Here is a 21,456-nt window from a genome sequence, read left to right on the forward strand (position 1 = left end):
TATAGTTGGAGTCTATTTTGCAATTTCATCTGGGGAGATTTAGTGCTATTACTCATCGGCGGCAGAATGCCCATCCTACATACTTGTCATGAATGCACAGTGGCTACAGTCCATTGTCCCCAAGTGCTCAGAAAATTAGCACCCAGGAGTATGTTGCGCATGAACTAAACACTGGTCCTATCTATCTATCTATCTATCTATCTATCTATCTATCTATCTATCTATCTATCTATCTATCTATCTATCTATCTATCTATCTATCTATCTATCTATCCAGATTATGAAATTATTACATAAGACCCTACAATAACTCAGGATTAAGCATGTCTACTTTCTCTGATTGACTCCGTGTTAGATCAACACCCTGTGCGTTGTGATGTGGGGTCAGATAAGAAAACTAAGCTGAGAGCAGTTTCCCTCATGAGTCTCCCTCTCGGGCTGTGCAGAGCATCGCGATCTGATTGGCTGAGGAGGGCACCAGTTCCGAGTAAAGCAAAGGATGCCAGAGTGCTCAGGCAGTGCATGGACTGGATGCAAGCAGGGGACGACGGCGATACCGGGCGGCCGCACATTATTATGGTGAGGCTTCACAGTTCTGACGGAGCTTGAAACTTTGCAGCACTATTTTAGTGAGGGTAGATGTTTTTCGGCACATCTCGCTGCAAGTTTAAGTGTGATGTTTTGGCTGCATGTTGTAGAATCCCTCTCACCACCACCACTTCCACTTCCACCGACACATCCCCTCAGGAGTGATGGGTTCTAAGTTGACCAGACAGAGAAGTCTCGATTTGGAGAGCAAATTGTCCAAGAGAAGGCGGCAGAGAAATGAGCTCCCGGGGGAAAGCGAGAGAAGTGTCGGCAGAGGCGGCGGAGACTTGTTGTTTACCTCCTTGATGCTCAAGTCCGACAAGCTCCCAGGGATGCTGCGGAAAAACAACCACAGCCCTTATGTCAGACGTGTGGCGTGGATCCGGGAAATCCAGAGGCTTCTCCGGGAGCAGAAGATGGAGCAGGCGGCGGAAGTGCTCAAACTGCTGAGGAAGGTAAGTGGCGGACATTATTGTGGATCCGTTTATTGTCAGTGCACTTGAAACTTTGTTCTTGACGTGATTTAATTGACTCCATATAAACACGTGAGCAAAAAGTTTTATTACTCTCACGAGATAATAATTTTTTTTTTATCTGCGAATCACATGTAGATTTTTAAATTCACTGAGAAACTACAGCAAGTTTTTGTGCTCACCAAAGTCAGAAAATGCTCGAGCTCAACACAACATTCATTCATTCTATTATTTTCAAATGATGAATAACACAACAGAGGTTTGTCCAACTGGTGTGTCCTTATTACAGTAAATCTGACATGTAGCCCACTGTCCACTGACTGAATGAAGCAGTAAAAGCCCAGCTGGAGATATGATGACCACAGTCACTGGAGCAGATCCTATTTCAAACAGACACATGCACCTGCAGGTGTCACTATGTTAATCTTTTTTTTTTTTAAAGTTAAAATCCTTTAATCATTTACTTTTTTTGCAACTTCTCATAAACGTGGTTGTCATACATAAAGGACATGCCAAACACAATGAACTCTTTTAATATTCCTGAGGAAAAATGTGCCACTTATAACGCCTCATTTGTTGAGATGCTTGTCTAAATCGCCCACCTGTTTTGTCTGAAAGGAAATGGTCATGGAGCTGGTTCATGCTCTGAATATTCAATGAGCTCCAAACAACACAGAGCACTGAGTGTATTTCATGCTGGCGTTTGAGAATATACCAGAACCATCCAAAAGAAGACCCGCCTTCATTCTTGAATATGACAGACTTTCTGATCTCAAATGAATGATTGTCATATTTTTAAATGATATACTAGACTCTTGTTAACGAGGCCTTTTCAGGGACAAGGCTGCAGGGATTAAAAGAAAATCCTAAGTGAATAACCTAAATGAATGGACAGCTATATCTGTTTGTTGCCTGCTTCCTGTGTGAAGAAGGATTGAAGAGAGAATGTCAAATATACAAATCCACATGTGAAGGCGCAGATTATCCAAACTGTGGTATTATTAAATAGCTCTAATCCGTCCCTGTTGCACAGCATTGTCTTTGTCTCATCTCCAAACAATAGCCTAGCTAAGGTAAGGTTATTTTTAATCTCTTATTTGTAACACCTTCCCTGGTTTAATCCTCACTTTCCAAAGATTTATCCAAACTAGAGAGAAGAGGAATAAAGAAATAGTTTTTAGAGCTCAGCTTGAGCTTTCCACTGCCTTCTGGTAGCTGTGCATTGATCAAAGGCGAACAGTGTTGAAGTTCAGACAAAAGCAGTTCTGATCAAGAGGGCCCCCTGTCATGAAAACTCCCTGCCCATCTGTACAGTGCCAGAGAATAAATTATACAGATGTGTGCAGATTAAAGCAGGAAACAATGCTGATGGGACGCGGCGCGTGTCTGAAAAGTCTGAACTGAACAGATTTCTGAGTATCTCTGCTCTGAAACCATTAACTGAGGATGTAATGCTGTAGGTGTGGGATGAATTTAAACTTCTATGAAGTATATGTTCATATTTGTGTGAAGCAGGAGCGATATGACTCATGCATAGCTTCCTGTAAGACTTCAATGTGTCTCTGTATTTATTAAAGCAGTCCTGCAGTCAGTCATGTCTTATAGGAAGAAGGATTTTACAGATCAACATGTAGATTTGTTGGTCGTGAGTACGGGCGGCTTTCTCCATGGCACTGCATTTACATTGCTCACGGAGCACGAATACTCTCTCCATCGCTCACTGAGGTGAAGCCAGAGTGCTGCTACTGGTGTATGTTGTTGGGGCCTAAGCCAAGTGTCTGACTAATAATACTTCAAGACTGGAAAAGAAAAAAAACTGGCAGTAGATCTCCTGTTGTTGTGCCTCAGCAGCAAAGCAGGCTTTTCCTCTCAGGGACGGATGGATTTGGAGATAATCACCTCGAGATGATGGATGCTGGAACATGTTTCGTTCACTAAAAGGAAGTCATTACAAAGAGGAACCAATAAGACCGACCTCCACACCGTATCTCCATCGCAGATCTGCCTTCTAGGCCATTAAGTTAATTAGTTTGGGATCTTCTAGATATTCATTAGTAAACAAAGAATCAGCAAATAGTCATATCAGTTACGCTCTGCAGCATGCACACCGAGTAACCAAGGTGCAGCAATGGGGAAGACACTAATTAAAGTGTTCTCTGTTGTGCATGAAGACCTTGTTGTATGAAGTCTAAGGTTAGCGCTCACGATACACATTTTATTTCTTTATTTCAGTCAATGTTAAATACTTCAAGACAAATTGTGTTGAAGTTGAAGTATCCGTTAATCTGTAGTTGTTGATGTTTGGCAAGGCAAAGATTAAAAAACAGAAGACATTTTTTTTGCTTTCAACACTAAGAGAAGTGTAGCTATCTGTTTATTTTAACACATTTGACACAGAGCAGGATTGTAGCCAACGGGTCCAAGCTGCCATCCCCCATAACCACAACATGTCCAGTTCAAATCTGGCCAGGCAGCTGCAATGATTAGATGATCAACAGAAAATTAATCATGGTTAACTATTCTGTTAATTAACTAAATGTTTATGTTTATGTCCGTCCACTAAATAGGCTACAGCCTGCAGCTGGTTAGCTTAGCCTAGCATAAAGACACTGTAAGTGGGAGCGGTATCAATCTTCTCATCCAGCTCTCAGCTATAAAGCGAACAAGCACTTTGGCACGAGGTGCCGATGACCTGCAGCTACTGCATGAATATCTGATGAAGATTCATGTACTGGAGTTAAGTGTTCGTTTGAAAGCCATAGTGAACATTAGAAACTCACTTTTTAGATGGTGAATTAGATTTCAGTAAAAATATTGGCTTGTTTAGATTTGAAAACTGGATAAAAGTAGAATGTGTGTAGAAGGTTCTTGATTTGAGCGACAGATCACATGCGTCTGTAGCACTATTAGTGGAGATGTGAGCAAGCTTAGCATAGTCATGTGTTAGAGGAGATGTGAAGAAGAAACTACTCCTCATATGTCCTGTTACATCTGACGAAGCTGACCTATTGACCTCCTCCTCTGCCAAAGCATTGTTGCCGCTGGCTGAGCATTTGTGTCTCGGAAACTTCAGGCTTTATGTTTTTTTCTCGCACAGACAGCCGTGCAGTCGACGTCATACCTTGGATTGTGTCATTTTGTCAATTAAGTAAAGAACATTTAATCCCTTAGTCCAAGGGAGAAAAAAAAAGAGTTGGAGGGTCCATCACCTGACAGCTGTGACACGTTTCTTCCACTGAAGCAGAAAACTGTGGGACTGGATCTGTCGCACTGTGCAGTATATTTAATTGGATTCTAATGAACTGCATGTGTGGGATGATGTTCTGAGCTCAACGCTTTTATTCAGACTTTTTGTGATGAGGCAGACATCAGATTAGATATGCAGCTTTCACAAGGGCATTTGTAGTGGGATCTGAAGTCGTGCAGCCATGTGTACAGGCATCCTGTTGCTGACAAGTAGGAAAACATTTCATGCTTTTATGAGTAGCAATCAGATTAATCCATGGCATCAGATCTCTGTGTGTATTTTAGTTTCAGCTGTGAATCGCCCACAGAGCTGCACAACAACAGCTGCACGACATGGTTAACGCACATCAACATCATCATCCTCATTTTCGCAAAATAATCTTCAATTTCCTCTCCTGTGCGCTCATTTTTTGACACATGTGGGTACCCGCGGTCTGCGCTAAATGAGGTTTATTGAAGGGAGAGCTGGTCTGGAGGATAGCCCCGCATCAGGGAATCCCACAGCTCCGCTCTGCTGTAATAAATCAACTCAAAAGCTGGAGGAGGAGAAAATGCTGATGGGAGTTTTCCACTGTGCCCTGAAGTGTTAGGGCTGTCAGAGCATATAGAGCATGTTTTACACAGCATCACCCTCCAGCCTGCTATTTGAAAAGCGTTGCAGTTCCTATAGAGCCGACAGTATTTACTCTTCAGCTTGTACAGTTTTACATGACATAAAACACTCATTGCTATAAACTAGGGGATGATGGTCCACTGCAACTGTTCTTTTTACACAGCAGCAGCAGCAGTTATGTCAGTGATATAACAACATCCATGAGCAGAGGAAATCATCCTTTAACAGTTGTTGTGGATTAAAAGAGAAATAATTCATGTGACTTTCTTTCCTCTTGCTCCAAACCTTTAATCTCCTTAATATTTTGTTTCATCTGCTCAGTTTCATGTCTCCTCTGCTGTTTGGTGTTGCTTCTTTAATCTAGTTTGTTATAAAGTGTGTGTGTGTGTGTGTGTGTGTGTGTGTGTGTGTGTGTGTGTGTGTGTGTGTGTGTGTGTGTGTGTGGCGGTGGATGCAGCATTCTGGTGAGGCAATTTGATGTGTCTGAAAACGTTACGTCTCAAGCACCGGCTGTTAATGACACGTCGGCATTCGAATCCGCATCTTCAGGTGCGGCTTCATATATTTACATTGTCATGGCAAATAGAAAAGGCCTGAAGATGAATACAAATATCATCATCCCCTGGGGATGTGTCCTGGTTCCTGCTTTTATTGAACTGTTCCACACAATCACACAATCTTTTACTTATGAATTCTGAAGATTGAAGGTAGAGAGCGGAAGTGCATTTAACTGGAAGCAAGGAAAGTAGTCGTCAGGCGGTTTAGAGTTGTGTGAAATCAGTGAAATCAGCAAATGTGATGAGAGGAACCAGGATTATTCTCTTCATTAGAGGATTTAACTGTAATATTTGGAAGAAAAAAAAAACACTCTCAATGCCCCTCTCACCCTTAATCAACTGTTCACACACAACTCCGGTGGCAAAATGTCTGAATTTATACAGCGCATGTTAAGTTTTGGAAGAGCCAGCCAAGTCACTTCCCTCTCTCTTCTTCTCTCTCTCTCTCCCAGGACTTGGGCCTCCAGGGGACGTCGCTCAATGACATTTTGTATAAAAACGCAGCCTTTCTCAACCTGGTGGACCCCATTTCTCATGAGCTGCTGCTGAGTCTGGCCCGGGACCTGCAGTGTCCAAAGAGGGTAGGAGTCGTAAAAAACTATCTCTTTGTCCCAAACACAACAGACTCCACATTCATTAACGGGACAAAAACAGAATAGAAGGGAAGCTGCAACATGTCCACATTTATTCTCCATGCTTCAGTGCATGCGTCATGTTTGTTGTCATGCCATTGTGACAATAATGAACTGTCAGTATGCTTCCCCTCAAAAACAACGACAGAAGCTAGGAAGCATAGTTGTTTAACCATTGGTATAATGGATTGCTACCCATGTCTTGTCTCTAAATATGTTCAGTCTTCAGACATATTGACCTTTATTATGAAGGGACCGTACCTACTATTCACAGATTTGACTGGATCATGTTTAACATTGGAAACGTGATCGGCTCAGCAAAACATTTTAAGTCAAGTCAAATTTTTATATATATATATAGCTCCAAATCTGTCCAACCTACAACACCCTTTATATTTAGAGCCTTGATTCCTCCAGGACAGATGTGCAGAGTTGACAGGATTAACAATTGTAAAATTACAATATGGAAAAATATTATTGGCTAAATAAAGTGTAATAGATGTGAAGAATAGGTCCCGCTAGTGCTCAGGAGGCCGTCCTGCCATGCAAGAAGCCTTGTTGTTGTAGATAATATTCATGAACTGAATAACAAATTGTGTCCCAGAAATCTTTGTGAAATGGGACACTACACATTTTCATCATCCATGAGTGACAACAGAAACAACATTTATCATTAACCACAGTCATAATTGGTATCTTCTTTGATGTGTGATTGTAGCAATTTGGACGGGATGCTAAATATCAAGAGTTAGTAACATTCTTCATTACATTAAAGTAAGATATGAATCCAACTGATTTGACATTTCTTTTGGATGATTATTTCAGGGTGTTTTCAGCTTTCTTTAATCATTCTGTAAAGTTTCTCATATCACTCTTTAGTCTTCTGTGGAAAATCAAAATGAGAGCTACTCCTGATTCCCGGCTATAAAGAGGAACACCTGCGTGTGGTATGGCGGGGTAGAGAGGTCAGGGATGAATGGTAAGGCCAAAGGGAAGTACAGGGTCAGGGTTGGACTCTGCAGTTGGCAGAGTCCCTGTGTTTTCCTGCTGCTCCTCTGCTCTTTCAGCACACAGTGGTAAATGGGCACCAGCTGTGGACTTGCAGGTGTGTTAGATGATCTGGTTTTGGTTGCACAAAGGTAGGCAGGTGCCCAGTTGTCATCAAGCTGACGTCAACAGGGCTGGGGGCCATGGTCACTGAGGCCTGTGGGGCGGCATGGCTTTGGCACTAACAGTGAGAGCACTTTGAGGGCAGTGACAGATGGTAGGTGGCCAATGGGATCAAACTGGTGACGTGGTGCTGCAGGAGTCCTCTGGAGCTGTGAAGTCTGTTGAGTCCCAGGCCACAGACACCTCTCACTGTCTGGAAGGAACTTTACAAAACTATTAGAGGGATTGAGAAAGAGGGAAGAGGAACCCTACATATAGACAGTTTTAGTTTTGTCTATATGTAGGGTTAGTCTTACTTTTCTTTGCTGTATAAACAGTTAGTAGGTCAAAAAGACAACTTCCATTTGTGCCATGCACCATGAAGTTGACCTTTGACATGTGGAGAGGAGAACAGTCCTGTCTGTGTATGGGTGTTTTATTAACGTGTACATTGGTTCCGAACATGAAAAGCTCCACTAAGGTTAAAGGTAAATGATTGTTAATGAAGTTGTACCAATTTAAAAGTGTTAATATTATTTTGACATGTTGCAGGTTGTTATTTTTTCAAGTCAATAAAAGGGTTCAAAGAAAACATGAATAATCCCTGTGAGGGATTTGCTTTTTTTTTTTTTTTTTTACAAAGTGAAAGGATTCAGCCCCGTTCACCAAACCAGTCATTTTTGTACAGTCCCTAAAGGTACAGTGCACAAGTAAAAGATCGGTGCAGCACTATTATTCACAACAAAGGATTATAATCTGTTGTCATTCTGAAATCAATTGACAGGTAAAGACTAATGTTAAATTATGAATGGTTTTTGATGCTATAAAAGGTTTGTTCGTATCAGTAACATTCATAAACTCAGCAGTATAACAGGCCTGAACCTTTCATCATTAAGACAAACTCTTTAACTATGCATATCAGGGTCAGAGAGCACTTTCACCATTCACTCCTATGGGAAAGTGGATCCCACTGTATAAAATGAAGGACTGGTCCTTTAAGATATAAATTTTGATTTATCCAAACTGAGAGTCAGTTCATCCGCTTGTAGCGTGGCATACAAATCAGACATATTAAAATTCAAATTACATTTCAAACTCAAGTATGAGGGTGATAACGCTGCACAAGCAGCTGAGAGAAGCTGTAAAACACAGACCCAGGGGCCATTACAGTTATCTAAAGTCTCCCGTTATCTGATTTAGGAAAAGATGGGTTGCCTTAAGATAAAGTCACACTGGTCTAGTGTTTACTTAACAAGTTCAGATAATAATCACCTGTAAGAAACAGGAAAGCCCAGGGGGAAGGGAGGGAGAGTGAGTCGCTGGCAGTGATGTTCTCCTGGCTGGCCGGTGACCCGTGGCGGGATACTGTGTCAGACGTGACGAGGATGTAGAGAGGCAGTGTGCTGGATTTAAGGCCTGGCAGCTTCTGTGGCAACTAGTTTCCACCACACTGAGATTTATCTTCGAGCGCATATTGAGGGCGTAATTTGTGAGTGTTTTAAATTTCATGGTCATCAGTTACAGACAGTTAATTTAATGCATATTTTGTTTCGATGCACTCTTTTCTATCAATGCTAACGGAGTTACAGTTCTGCACATTTAGGGACTTTGTTGATTCTTCCACACCACAGTTTTCTAATAATACTTTCACACAGCAAATCATCAGTATGTGCTGCTGTAACATCGTGTTCAGTCATCCAAGTGGCTGAAACAGCAGCACAGAACGTTTTGAAGTATGAGGCATGTTTGTTTATCGCCCAAGAAAAGAAGTGGCAGCGGGAATGGTTAATCGCCTTAAGGTAAATTGCCCCCGTCTTTCTTTTTTTTCTCTCTCTCTCGCCACATTGCCTTTTTCTTGTTGTCGTGTTGTACCATTAATTAGATTTAGCCTGCTCAGCGCAACCCATTCCATTTAAAGTCTTTGACGGAGGAGGAAGAGAGAAAAGAGAAGGCAGAGAGGAGGAGGAGACACGGAGGAAGACAGAAGCAAAAGGGAAACTAAATTAATGTTTCGATGCAGGAAATGTTTGAAGCAGCTGTTTTGAAAGGACAAGAAAGAAACGCTTTGTGACCAAGTGAAAATCAGAACATTAGTAGCTTGCAACTATAGAGAAAGGGAGCTGAGATCCGGCATTTATAAATGACTTCTGCTTTTTGTCATGTGAACTAGCTTTGTCTGTGCTGTTCATCATCCATCTGTGTGTGTGTGTGTGTGTGTGTGTGTGTGTGTGTGTGTGTGTGTGTGTGTGTGTGTGTGTGTGTGTGTGGTGTGTGTGTGTGTGTGTGTGTGTGTGGGTGTGTGTGTGTGTGTGTGTGTGTGTGTGTGTGTGGGTGTGTGGGTGTGTGGGTGTGTTGCAGGAGACTGACTCCTTCAAGTCCACCAACAAGATCTGCCGGCAACTGATTTACCACCTGACCCCTCACTCCAAGTGGACGAGACAGAGCGTGCCCAGGAGGAAGTCTCAGGCCTGGTGAGTGTGTCCTCTCTGCTGTGCCATCAGTCTTCAGATCGACAGTTCCTGCCACAGTAAACACATCCTCGCCATAAGCATCAATGCCAATCATAATCCTCCACAGAGTCGCTCTGAAATACTAGACGTAGAGGAAGTCTGGGACAAGTCCGTCGCCTGTTTCTGGGAAGATTTTTCCCCTGTTAGTTTGAGGTTACATTTGTGATAATGCATTATTTAGGTTTTAGGGTTTTCTTGTGATGTTAAAGTTGTTCCTGGGAATAACTCTTTTTTTTGTGGATTCCTGTGCAACAAAGGAAAATAAATTTTAAAAACAGAACTCCAGGTAGTTAGCAAAAAAATGGATTTAGTCTGACTTTCTGATATTATATGGTGACGTACTTTTTACACTATCTTCGAGGTGGAAAACAACACAATGCCAACTCAACAGAATAATTTCATCCTCTCCTTTTCAGCACATCATTAGTTTTACGTATGAGTGGTTATAAAGCAGAGGGTGCTGATGCTGACCTGAGGTTATTCCTGCTGCTGTGGCGGGGAAGGAATATCCATCACATGCAGACATTTTTCTGTGTTATTTCAGTGGCACAGTATGAGGAACTGGAGCACTGTTCGTGGACAGTGATAACATTAGGACTATCTTATACACCCAGCGCCTCACCTGTTGAATGCAGCTCTAATCGGCCCTGCTGCTCTGATTTGTGTTCAGCGAGTCTCATCTAAATTAAGCAAATACACTGTTTGTCCATCTCCTCTAGAACAAAACAGAGGCGCTTTGTGTCGACAGGACAACATCATTTGTCTGTGACTTCCAACACTGTTACAAATCACAATTGAAAAATAATCCTGATCTATGATGTGATATCACTGTGGTTAAAGTTTAGTTAGGGTTAGGCACAAAGGGATGAGATATTATATTAAAGTTAGGTGACCTTTGTTGTCATGGTTACAATAATAAACGCATGGTTACTGTTAGGAAGAAATCGTGGTTATGGTGATAAACGTTGGAAATGAACAGTCGCCTCCTAGGTTAACAGCCAATGTTTTGGTGTCTCATCCATTAACCAACCTCTGCCCTGTATAGACTTTGTTGCTCTACAACAACATCACCTGACCTGCTCCTTTGCTCCCGTCATCGTGCAGCTGCTGCAGATCATTTCAACATCAACATACATATTTTTTTTAACTCAATCTCAATTCAACCCTTGTGTTATTATTGGTCTGAGTCTGATTCATCCACACCGTCATTTGTTAATTAATGGTGAAATGTTGCCGCACGCCCCCGAGGAAAATCTTTTTGAAGGAAAATAACTTGCAAATGAAACTTGATGGAAGAAAAGAGGTTTTAGAAAATCCTGAGGTGACACAAATTGATTAAAATGTGGAGTGATGCATTATGGCTATGCTTCTCAATTGTGTGCTTTTAATGGATTTCTTTTTGTGCATTTTATTTTTTAATAAACTTTTTACTTTTCTCAATTTCACGTGTTCCTTTATATACTTTTTACTTTACACTTCTCTGGTGTTTTATTTGAAGTTTTGAAATTCATAAGAAGATATAATTGTGCTTTTAAGTACCAAAAACCATCTCTAAATAATTTTACATCTCTTCTTTCATGCTTCTCTCTGGAGCTCTGCCAAGAACAGGGCGTTATGTGTCGGTCTCAGAGCCTCTCTTTTGATTGGCTGACTGTTTTTCTTAGTGGCACATGGCCAGGCCAATCACAGAAAAAAGGATTGTAGCTTACTACCGTAGCTTGGTAAAACTTACCAGTAATGGCAAGTGACAGTGAGTCCAGGTGGCACAGCTGAGGGTGTTTCGTTGTGACGTCACCAGTTTATGGAGGTGCTGACAGCTCATTTTAAGGCCGAATAGGCGCTGTGTGCATTTCTCCATAGATTCAGCATTTTGCTTTTGCAGCATTTATACAGCACATAGACCTATAGGATGAATGATACGTCCATTTTCACACTTGCCTCTCAGCAGCAAAAGCTGTTTCCTGCCTGATACTACAGCCTCACACCAGCTGAAACACCACCCATGAGCAGTGTGAGATGTTTTTTTGCCATTATCCCTCATCATTAATGTGTACTCCCAAACTGTCTCCAAGAATGATCTGCTGAGACAAGAGACTAAGATAAGTAGCTTGAGTAAACAGTCTGAGATTTGAACTTGGGCCGTTACAGGCTGATTATCTATGCTTAAGTGAGATAAAGAAAGAGCAAAAGAAAGAGTCTTATTGCAGCAACTGTGAAAACACTGCGTAAACAAATAAAAATGCTCTCCAACTCAAATTAAGTAACATGTACGCAGGTATATTTGTTGAGACATAATGAAAAGAAAAAAAAACTGAAATGATAATCATGAGACTCCCTCTCCCTGAGCAATTAACCCAGATTGAAAGATTTTTTGACAGCTTGAGTTAACTTCCCGCCCAAGTCTCTTGGTTGCAATGTTTCGAAATAACACTCAACAAAACAACAAGGCAGACTCTCCCAGTGTGCTCATTAACAAGCCCTGTCTCCCTCACTGCCTCCACTGCAACCATCCAGACAGCAGCCCTTTACTGTGGGACTCAGGCCAGACTCTTTTTTGTTTATTGTGCCTCCATGATTATTGTGCTCGCTAAAACGTGCAGAAATAAATGTCTTTGGATCAAATGAAACATTAGGACAATTTGACATGGTTTCAGATGCTTTTCTGATATTGATCTTTTCATTGTAGCCCAATCCTCCCTTCCTCTGTTTCTCTCTCTCTCTCAGTCTCCCTCATCCTCCTGCTCTCTTTTCCTTTTTCCTTGTCCTTTTTTTTTTGTTGTTCCTACCTCCTTGAATTCTCCTATTTTAAAATCCCTTTCCTTGCATTGATTTTTCTTCCTCTCTTGTTTTCCTGTGGGGGTTTTCTCTCCTTCTTTTGAGAGTCCATTTTGTTCAACAGTTGCCACACAGAGCGGTTCTGCAGTTTGAGCTGAGGCTCTGGGGAAACGCTCTGTCAGACAGAGAGAAAAAGGAGGGAGGCGGAATCACTGCAAGGTTGCCGATTAGAAGTCGTGTATTTCCCTCTTTTTCCTGCTTCGCTTCGAATCGATCGAGAATTTGATCTCTTCATATTTAGGAGTGGAAAAGCATTAGCCATCGCATAATCTATGTCGCATGCTTACGTTCTTATTTTCTCCATGAAGTGATATTGAAAAGTCTGCTTGATAAATCCAGAAATGTGCTGCAGCCTGCTCTCCAACCGTGCCTCAAATTGGATTGGTTTCATGAAATGTGTGCATTTGCTTGCAAATCTTCCTGAGATAACACATAAATCATAACTCAAGCTTTAATAATCCAGCCTGCTTTGCTTTTATAACACTGTAAGTGTGTCACACTTAATATATTATCAAGGCAATTTCATTTTTTTTCTCTGCGGCTGCATGTGCCAGGTTTCTGAGATGTACAGTATTGCTGAGTCCCCAGAGGAGTTTTTAATGTTATTGTAATTGGTACTGAATTTCAGATTCATCAAGCTCATTTTTTTTATTACGCTAAAATTGCCCTTCCAGCACATTTTGATGAGATTAGTCTCCGATTGTAGATGCTGTTTCATTGCTTGTCTTTACTGCAAGGCAATAATTGATGCTTACCGCAGCTTTTACAGACTTCAGTACATTTAAAGAAATGACTGTGGTTCAAGGAGTCGACTGAGTCTTCTGTTTGTTTTAACCTTCACAGGACTGAGGGAAATCTCTGTGCATCTGGCACTTTTTGCTCTATTTGAGTCACCATAGAAAACATTGTTGGGCAGGATGTAGTTAAGTGCTAATGTTCAGTCGTACAGGTCGTGCCGACTGATAATAAGAGTGAAACGAGTCGTGGCTGTGACAGCTGTTTGGGCAGGTGTCATCAGCTGTGGGTGAGCGTTGATGGTCTGTGTGTCCTGATATCTGACCCGGACCCCACACTGCTCAGACTAGAGTGCCTTTCCTCCCGCTGTGAAGGCCGTCCAAAAGACATGTCATCACTTTTATTTATGTTCATATGAAACTTAATAGTTACTTAACAAGGGGCTGTTGAAGTTGTAACAAACAGTTCTTTACCTGGTGCCAAAAAATCCAAGTAGTTTGCATTCATGTCAAAGTGGTAAATAAGTACTTTTGTTTGGTTAAAACAACAAATGTTTTCCTCGTTCTGCTTTGCATGCTCGTGCTCTGCTGATTTCACAATCACTAACATCATCTGGTAACATTTAACATCCAAAGATGTTTGAAAACACATCATACTTAACCTTGCACAGTTTAGACATGGTACTTGGTACTTCAAATGATTTCAAAGAAGATTCAACTATTTCACCTCATGTCTTGAAATTTGGACATGTCAACAATTGTATCATGTCTCTTCTTTATCATCCTCATTGCAACAATGATAAGTAAAACATTAGCTGTTCGATTCTCTCTGTACTCGAACTGAACTCGGCCTGTTTGATGTTTTCAAACCAGCTGTAAACATTTCTGCCTTCACACATATTTGCACAACCCTTCATGTAAAGTAGTTAAGCTGAAGCATACTGATGCCTTAATGGCCGTAAACGCAACGTTGGCCAAAGATCTTGTCAAGCTACAAAGTCCACCACCTGCTCCCGGCAAGAAACCACATTCAGCGGCAGAAAAAACGTACAAATTACACAACATTGTGCAAGAAATTTGTTGTAACTGCAGCCCAAGGTTGTAGGTCTGAACTCAATAACAAGTTTCAGATCCCAGTTTCCTTCACTAGAGACTCTGCTCACTGTTCAAGTTTAAATCGTCTACCGCAACTCTCCTAGCTCTGGTTTTGAAATATTTTCTTCCCTTAGTTCAATTCATGCTGTGTTGCTTCCAGTGTTTTCCTGTGGCTGCTCAGATTTCAAATCCCAGATGCTGTTATACAGAATGAGGCTAAAATAGCCTCTTCCATACTGTACCTAGAGGCCATTCCCTATCCTGCGTCATGACTCTTCCAGACTGTGCTTATAAATCCATCTCTTTCTTCTTTATTACCGGTGTTTGAATATCCTTTCCACCTCAACAAGATCACCACCTTCTCCCTGTCTTTGCTCATAGGATAAAAAAAAAAAGGGATTTCTTTTAGTGGCACCTCACGTCATCCTCTCACTTCTGAATCATACCCTGGCGAGAATTAGCCAGCAAGAAGCCGTCTAGGCATCTTGACTAAAGCTACATTCAGTTGAGCGGTGAAAGTTTTTAAGACGTCTGTGAAAAACTCTGGATGCTTATGACCACTTTTTCAGCGGCATTTCAATGACTATATTTCTATCCCTGGTTTCCTCGACGGCTCTTCACCGGCTAATCACCAGAGGAGTGCTCACTGGGATTCTCTCTCCAGTATCTCCCTGCTCTGCTCAGACTAATTTGCTCTAATCTTTAAAGAAATCCCTTCCACTTCGCTTCCTCGCTGTTAATTTGAGCCCTTCTCCCTTACATGATCCTTCCAGGGCCACAGCAATATTGTCAAGGCACTACACCTCTCACCTTTGCAGCGCTTAACTATTGAATGTGTTAGTGACCTGTGAACTTAAGTTTATTCTGCTGCCTGCTCTTTCAACTTCATGTCCACACTTAATTTAAAATCTATCTGAAAATCTATCTTTATTTCTTTGTTTTTCTCTTCCACCCACAGGAAGATGGCATATATTAACCTCATTTCAGCTGAAGCAGTTGAAAGACAGACAATGAATCCTACTGACTTTGGCGATCCCCTGACTCTATGAGGTTTACTTTTTGTGGTTCAGAATGAAATCTCTTGTTTGCATCATTTACATCTAGTGTCTTCATCACATCATTTAATGTGTTCAATATCTTAGTTTATGCCTAAATACCTGCAAAACTAATTACATCATAAAGAGTCTCAGCTGGAATTTGTGTTTAGTGCTAATTAGAAATTGTTAGCATGCTAACATGCTAAAATAAGAACATGGCAAAGATTATAAATGCTTAATAGTAACATGTTAGCATGGTCATTGTGAGCATGTGCACTGTTGATGTTTGCATTTCACCGTGCATCAATCCAGCCCATGTTGCAGCCTCACAGAGCTGCTAGCATGGCTTTAGTCTTGTTTAACCCTTATTCAACCAGGAAGTCTTTTGATCCATTGTCCAAATGACTGCTTGAAAAAAAATAGTGCCATGTCTTGGGTGATTTTCTACCAGTGCACGCTGGGAGAAGTTAACCCGTAATTGCATCACACTAGATCAAGTTTTAAACCAGGGGGGGTTTTTTTCTGTGTACCACTTACTCTATATTTCCTCCAGTTCTGTACGTTCTCACCTCGACTGATGCCCCCATAATAATAATAATGATAATGATAATGTTAATGTTAATAATGATAATAAGGTGTCAACTTTAATCTGAATACACCAGCTCTCTGTCAAGCAGCTGCTTTGCCTTATCTGGAAAAAAGAACTTGAGGATTCTTCTTCGATGTATTTACTGTACTGTGACAGCTGTACACTGAGCCATGTGTCATCTGCCTTTAAAACGTGTATGACCTATTTCCATGTCACCCCCCTGAGGTGAACGGGCGCTGACTCAACACATCTGACCTCTGCCTAACCTACACGGTCAACTCCTAGGGCGAGGGCAAAAAAATCTGGGAACACTGGGAATGAACATGTGAAAAATATGAATTCGTAGTTTTCAAGCGCACAATCTCAGATGCTGGGTTTGTGAAAGGGTTTGCTTTCTCTGGTCATATTTTCAGACTTGGATATGGGGTGTTCCACTTGACTGCATGCCGCACTCAGTCTGCTCAATCTGCTTTCTTTTTGACCTCCACTTTTAATAGAGACTTAAAGATCCAGCCACCATCCTCGTCCATGAATAATTGAAGGCTTCCCGCGGTACAGACTGAGATCCTGGAAGATGAGGGGGAGGAGGGAGAGACACTCAGTATCTATCGCTCCAATCTTCAGGGCACAGGGCCATAAAGAAATAATTAGAATGATTAAATGTGTTGATCGGTAAACACAAAGTTGAAGGTGTTTTTAATTTAACAGAAATTTAAAAACTTTAGCCACGCTGCTTTAAGTAACAGCATTTCTGGACTTCCTTGTTTTTTATCCAGGGCTTTAACCCCTCTTAACCTCTCATTGATTGGATTTTAACTACATCTGAGATAAGGCTGCTGCTGCTTGAGAGTAACAGAAACAAAGACTGTTTTGCTTGTGATGATCTGTGGGTCTCGATCCTTTAAGGCTGATACAGATCACTCCCAAAGATCAAGTCCCTCAGCCTGTGTTCGGAGCCCTGCATTTTAATGCTGGTTTCATAACTGTGCTTTGACATAGTATATCAGACACAGGCACACTCCTCCATGATATACAGTTATGTAATGCAAACTGTTTTCTATGTGTTCTGTCGCAGTATTCTTTTCTCCTAAGCATCCAGTTTGTCACATCAAATCAAATCATGGGTGAATTTATAGCTCACCCGTGGAGTAGCCTACATTTCGCATTTTACACGCTGCGCAGTTGCATTATGGTACATTCTGTACCAGGAGGTTTTATAATCATTGGCACAACAGCGAAAATGTGCTTTTACCTTCGGTCTGAAGTCACACATTATTAGGAGTAATCCGTGTCACGTCCATGTTGGACTGTCTGTGTTATTTTTGGCGAAGCAGAGTGAGATTCACAACAGTGTTTTTCTTTCATTCTCTTCGCTGTATAGGTCGTGTTTTCCACCTTTCGTTGCTCTCCCTCTCACTTTAGTGTGGGTTGTATTTTACGTAGAAGAAAAATGTCTCTCCTGTTCGTGCCGCTCAGCATGTTTCCCGCATTCATGTCCAAAGAGCCCATGAGAGTTGTAGGAAGGAGTAGCTGATAGCTGATTAAGAGTTGCTGCACTAAAGAGACCCTTTTATGTGCTACACCTTCACATCTGTAATGGTAATATATATCTTCAGGGATTTGACTTAACTTTTTAGAAGTTGGAGGTTTTTGGGGATTTGGCCTCTGTTTTTAATGATTTGTGTCTTTTTAAGATAGATTCCCTTTTTTCTTTTAAAAGGCACATGTGCTGTTCCTATCACCGCTTTCACTTCACTCTGTGTTGACATCAACATTGCTACTTTCCCCCAAAACTTTGAAAAAAAAAAAAAAAAAAAAAAAAGTTTCCAAGAACCAAGTGACTGATCTGAGATGTCAAAACACTGCACAGCCCGGAGCTCCTCAATTGACGACGTACAATGGAAGAAGCCTTGATCACCCCATTCGCTAAATGTTTCACTGAAATTTAATCCAAATCCAAATGAGCTTTGAGGCTATTTTTTCCCTTCCCAGAAAATATGCCATTATCCCCATGAAACTGGAGGACACTGGATACTATATGCAATCACCACTTTCATGTTTCCCAGTACATTTTCTACAGAACCGTAATATCAGTGTGACAGTTGCATAGTTGAGAAAATGGCATATTTAACTACATTTTTTTTTTGCTTAGACTGTAAAGGATTCTCATTAACAAGAGCCAAACTGTCCTAAGGCATGAGAGTCACATATTTGATGCTAAAACTGAGTTGAGTCAAACAAACAGGAAATGTTCAGCGCTGTAGCCCGCAGTCCCAGGCCTGAAGGCACATTCAGATAAAATACAAGCACAGAAACAAAGGAGCCGTCCTTCACCAGCTTACTTTACAAGCGTGAGTTTGTACATTAGATCCTCGTAGGATCTCCCACGGCTGAGCCAGACTACTGCGCATGTATTATACAGATGCCTGGAGGCAAAACAGCTCAAATCGATCTGAGGAATAAACAAGTCAAGACCGAAGCGTTGATGAAGCAGACATTGATCTGACCGATCCCATGGGTGTGTGGAACGGCATCTACATCCAATGTTTCTAAAGTGCTTTTATTTAATTCACCTGAAATGAGTCGAATGTCTCTCTGCGTGCTCAGCAGGAAATAAATCTGAATTTGAATTACAGTGTTTCTCCTCTCAGCTGAAATATTGTGTATCACCTCTTTGCACTATTAAGACATGCATATTTTCTTACTATCAAGATGCCTTTGAGACAGTCACTGGTTGAAATAAGGCATACTTTTTTGAGATTTAACTTAACTTGCTTTTTATTTTTATTTATTACTCATCTATAAAACACTGAAGAAATAGTTCCAGATTTTGGAAAATGCTCTCACATCATATCTGGCAGATAAATATGTTTGTACAGGTTTTTGTACAGAGTAAACAAATGCGATATGTTAGTAAGTGAGCTTTAGTAGCTTTAATATTCTCATAAGTGTCAGAAGCAAATAAAGCAAAAGAGCATATTTCCCAAAATATCCTACTATTCCTTTAATCCAGAAGTTACAATTTATGAATCCTTTACACAGTGTGTGAGTGTGTCCCAGTAGCTCCAGGGAAGTCTCTGTGATCGTACAAAAACACGAGTGAATGGTCAGGGAGAAAAAACAGTAAGTAAGTCAGTTAGTTATTAGTTAGTTAGTTAGTTTTACCACGCCACACACGGCCCATTGTTATATTAAATCCCACAGTAAATGAATACGAAGAAAAAGATATAACCTTTAACACTCCCCCTGTCTCTTGATGTATTACTGATTCATGAGACTAAATGAAGGGGAACATGTATTCCATGTGGGTGGGCAGAGAACAAGTTTCTCCTGCCATTTGCTTTTAACTCTCGCCCTGGTGGCAGAATATTGAAAGGTTGTAGGACTCTCCTTGTAAAAAATGTCAATGTATTTTAACCCAGGAGAGTGTACTCACAGGCCCAGCCCTTTTTTAAATATTCACCTCTCCTGCTCTCCACCTCTTTTCCGGCTCAGTGTGGGGGGAGTGTTTGGTTGCATTCATGCGGAAATTGATTAGTTGAAGTATTGAAGCCGCAGACCAACGCTGATAATGAGCACTTAACTTTTGTAACATCAGGAGAGGCAACTAGACTGAGTGGAGTCTAACCTGGCGATGAGAGGCACTAGACATGGTTTAGAAAATTAGTGTGAATACAGAAATCAATGGGTCTGCCATGACCTTTAACGGAGAAGCTTTTAGCTCGTCTGGGGATGTGTAGCACCGAAGGATAAAGCAATACAATATTAGATGTGGTAAATAACAGTGCAAACAGCTGTGTAGTGTGTAAACATTATTATGATTTACTGTATTTGAACATGTTAGAACATGTTATGTTGCGTAGAAAGACGTTGCTGGAGCAGATTTGTTGCCTGTGCAGTTGTTACAGTTACGGCTGGGCAGCTAAATCTCTGCATCAACACTGACAGTCTACGAGAAAGATCAAGCCACTGTAGGTTTGGTGTATCTAGTGTGAACTCCATCTACTGCAGTTTAAATAAAGATTGAATCACTGATTCTTCATAGCCCTCAAAATTCAGTCTCTAAAATGCTTCATTAAAAGACACATCCTCAGGTTGTGTTCTGACCTTTTCCTGGAGGCGCGATCTCTCTGCCTGCACTCCATTTCAACATCACAAACCCCAGATGTTTTATTTCCTACCTTTGGGGTTTACATAACTATAGAACAGCAAGGACCCTTGTTCAGTGCGTAAAAGTTAACAACATCCCTGAGGAAAGACAGGCTATGAAAAGCAATTAGACAGCCTGTCTGAACCCACATTTAAGCAGCCGATAGTTTGACACATGAGAGCCAGCTCTTATTAGATTCCTGCACTGTTGTATCAGTTGCTCCTGAGGATGTCAATAGATGGATTTGCCTCAGTTGTTTGCTTTTAAATGAGTCCCGGTACAGGGGACGCTCTTGTTTCGAATCATGTTTATGCGGTTTGACTATCCTTTGAAGTTGTTTGCATCTGAGCTGGTCCAAGAGGATATGCACCAGTGCCTACGAGCATGGCAGCCACATCAGAGGGAGGGAGATGAGACATTTTGTTGTTTGTGTTGTTATCGTTTTACGGTGACGGACTATAGTTTACGCTGTGGCTTCAGAAGCTCTAGCTATGCCCTTGGGCCTGCGGCCAGCCGAGCAGCCCGTGGGTGGAAGTGCGCCCACGGTTGCAGCCGGGAGGCAGCAGATTTGGAAGGAAGTCTGAAGCCTTCTTTATTCTGTCTCATTAAAAGCACATTAGAGCCCATCCTCCCCCTGCACCACCCACACAGCGGCAGGACCTGCCCTGCCTAACTTTGTCTCACGGAATAGCTCTTCCTACACAAACATAAGCACAAAGGTAAGAGGACAGGGCTCCAGCAGAAGCAGGAAAACCCTCCTATAAATAAGACCAAGAGAACAAAAGTCAATGCTCATAATCAGTTTCATTACAGTAAAGTGCATAAGCTGCACAGAGGTACAGTAAAAACCCTCTGAAGTCACAGGAGTGGTTGAGCATGCCAAGAAGCTGCAGATGCATTTTAAAAAACTACAGCTAAAGTTAATAACGTTTGATTCAGACAATGAATCCATTAGTCAGATTTACAGAAAATTAATTATTAAACATCAGTTCAATAATCGCTTAATTGTTTTAGGGAATTTGCCAAAAAAAGGAGGTCAAACTTTTACTGGTTTCAGCTTCAGGAAGTTTGGGATTTGCTGCTTGTTGAACATCTTTAGGTTTTGAACTGTTGGTCAGACAAAACAAGCAATTTGAAGATGTCACCTGAGGTTGATGGAAATGATAATGGACATTTTTCACTATTTTCTGACATTGTAAGGACTAAAGCTGTGGTTCCAAGACCACAACCCTAACCCACTCCCCATTA

General features: G+C 41.3%; 1 protein-coding gene across 3 annotated transcripts in view; it reads left to right on the forward strand.

Moving 5' to 3' along the window:
• lrrc75bb (leucine rich repeat containing 75Bb) overlaps nucleotides 1–21,456 on the forward strand; it is a 43,461-nt gene that overhangs the window by 16,551 nt on the left and 5,454 nt on the right. For 2 of the 3 annotated variants that reach the window (XM_056404133.1, XM_056404135.1), the window contains exons 4-7: nucleotides 447–579; nucleotides 699–1,043; nucleotides 5,930–6,058; nucleotides 9,617–9,729. In XM_056404133.1, the coding sequence (XP_056260108.1) occupies nucleotides 523–579; nucleotides 699–1,043; nucleotides 5,930–6,058; nucleotides 9,617–9,729 (644 nt within the window). In that variant the 5' untranslated portion in view covers nucleotides 447–522. Of the gene's footprint in view, nucleotides 1–446; nucleotides 580–698; nucleotides 1,044–5,929; nucleotides 6,059–9,616; nucleotides 9,730–21,456 lie in introns of those variants that run through there. The other variant, XM_056404136.1, reaches the window with a different exon arrangement.

This window comes from Seriola aureovittata, chromosome 18 (genome assembly GCF_021018895.1).
Source record: "Seriola aureovittata isolate HTS-2021-v1 ecotype China chromosome 18, ASM2101889v1, whole genome shotgun sequence".
Classification (NCBI taxonomy): Eukaryota; Metazoa; Chordata; class Actinopteri; order Carangiformes; family Carangidae; genus Seriola; species Seriola aureovittata.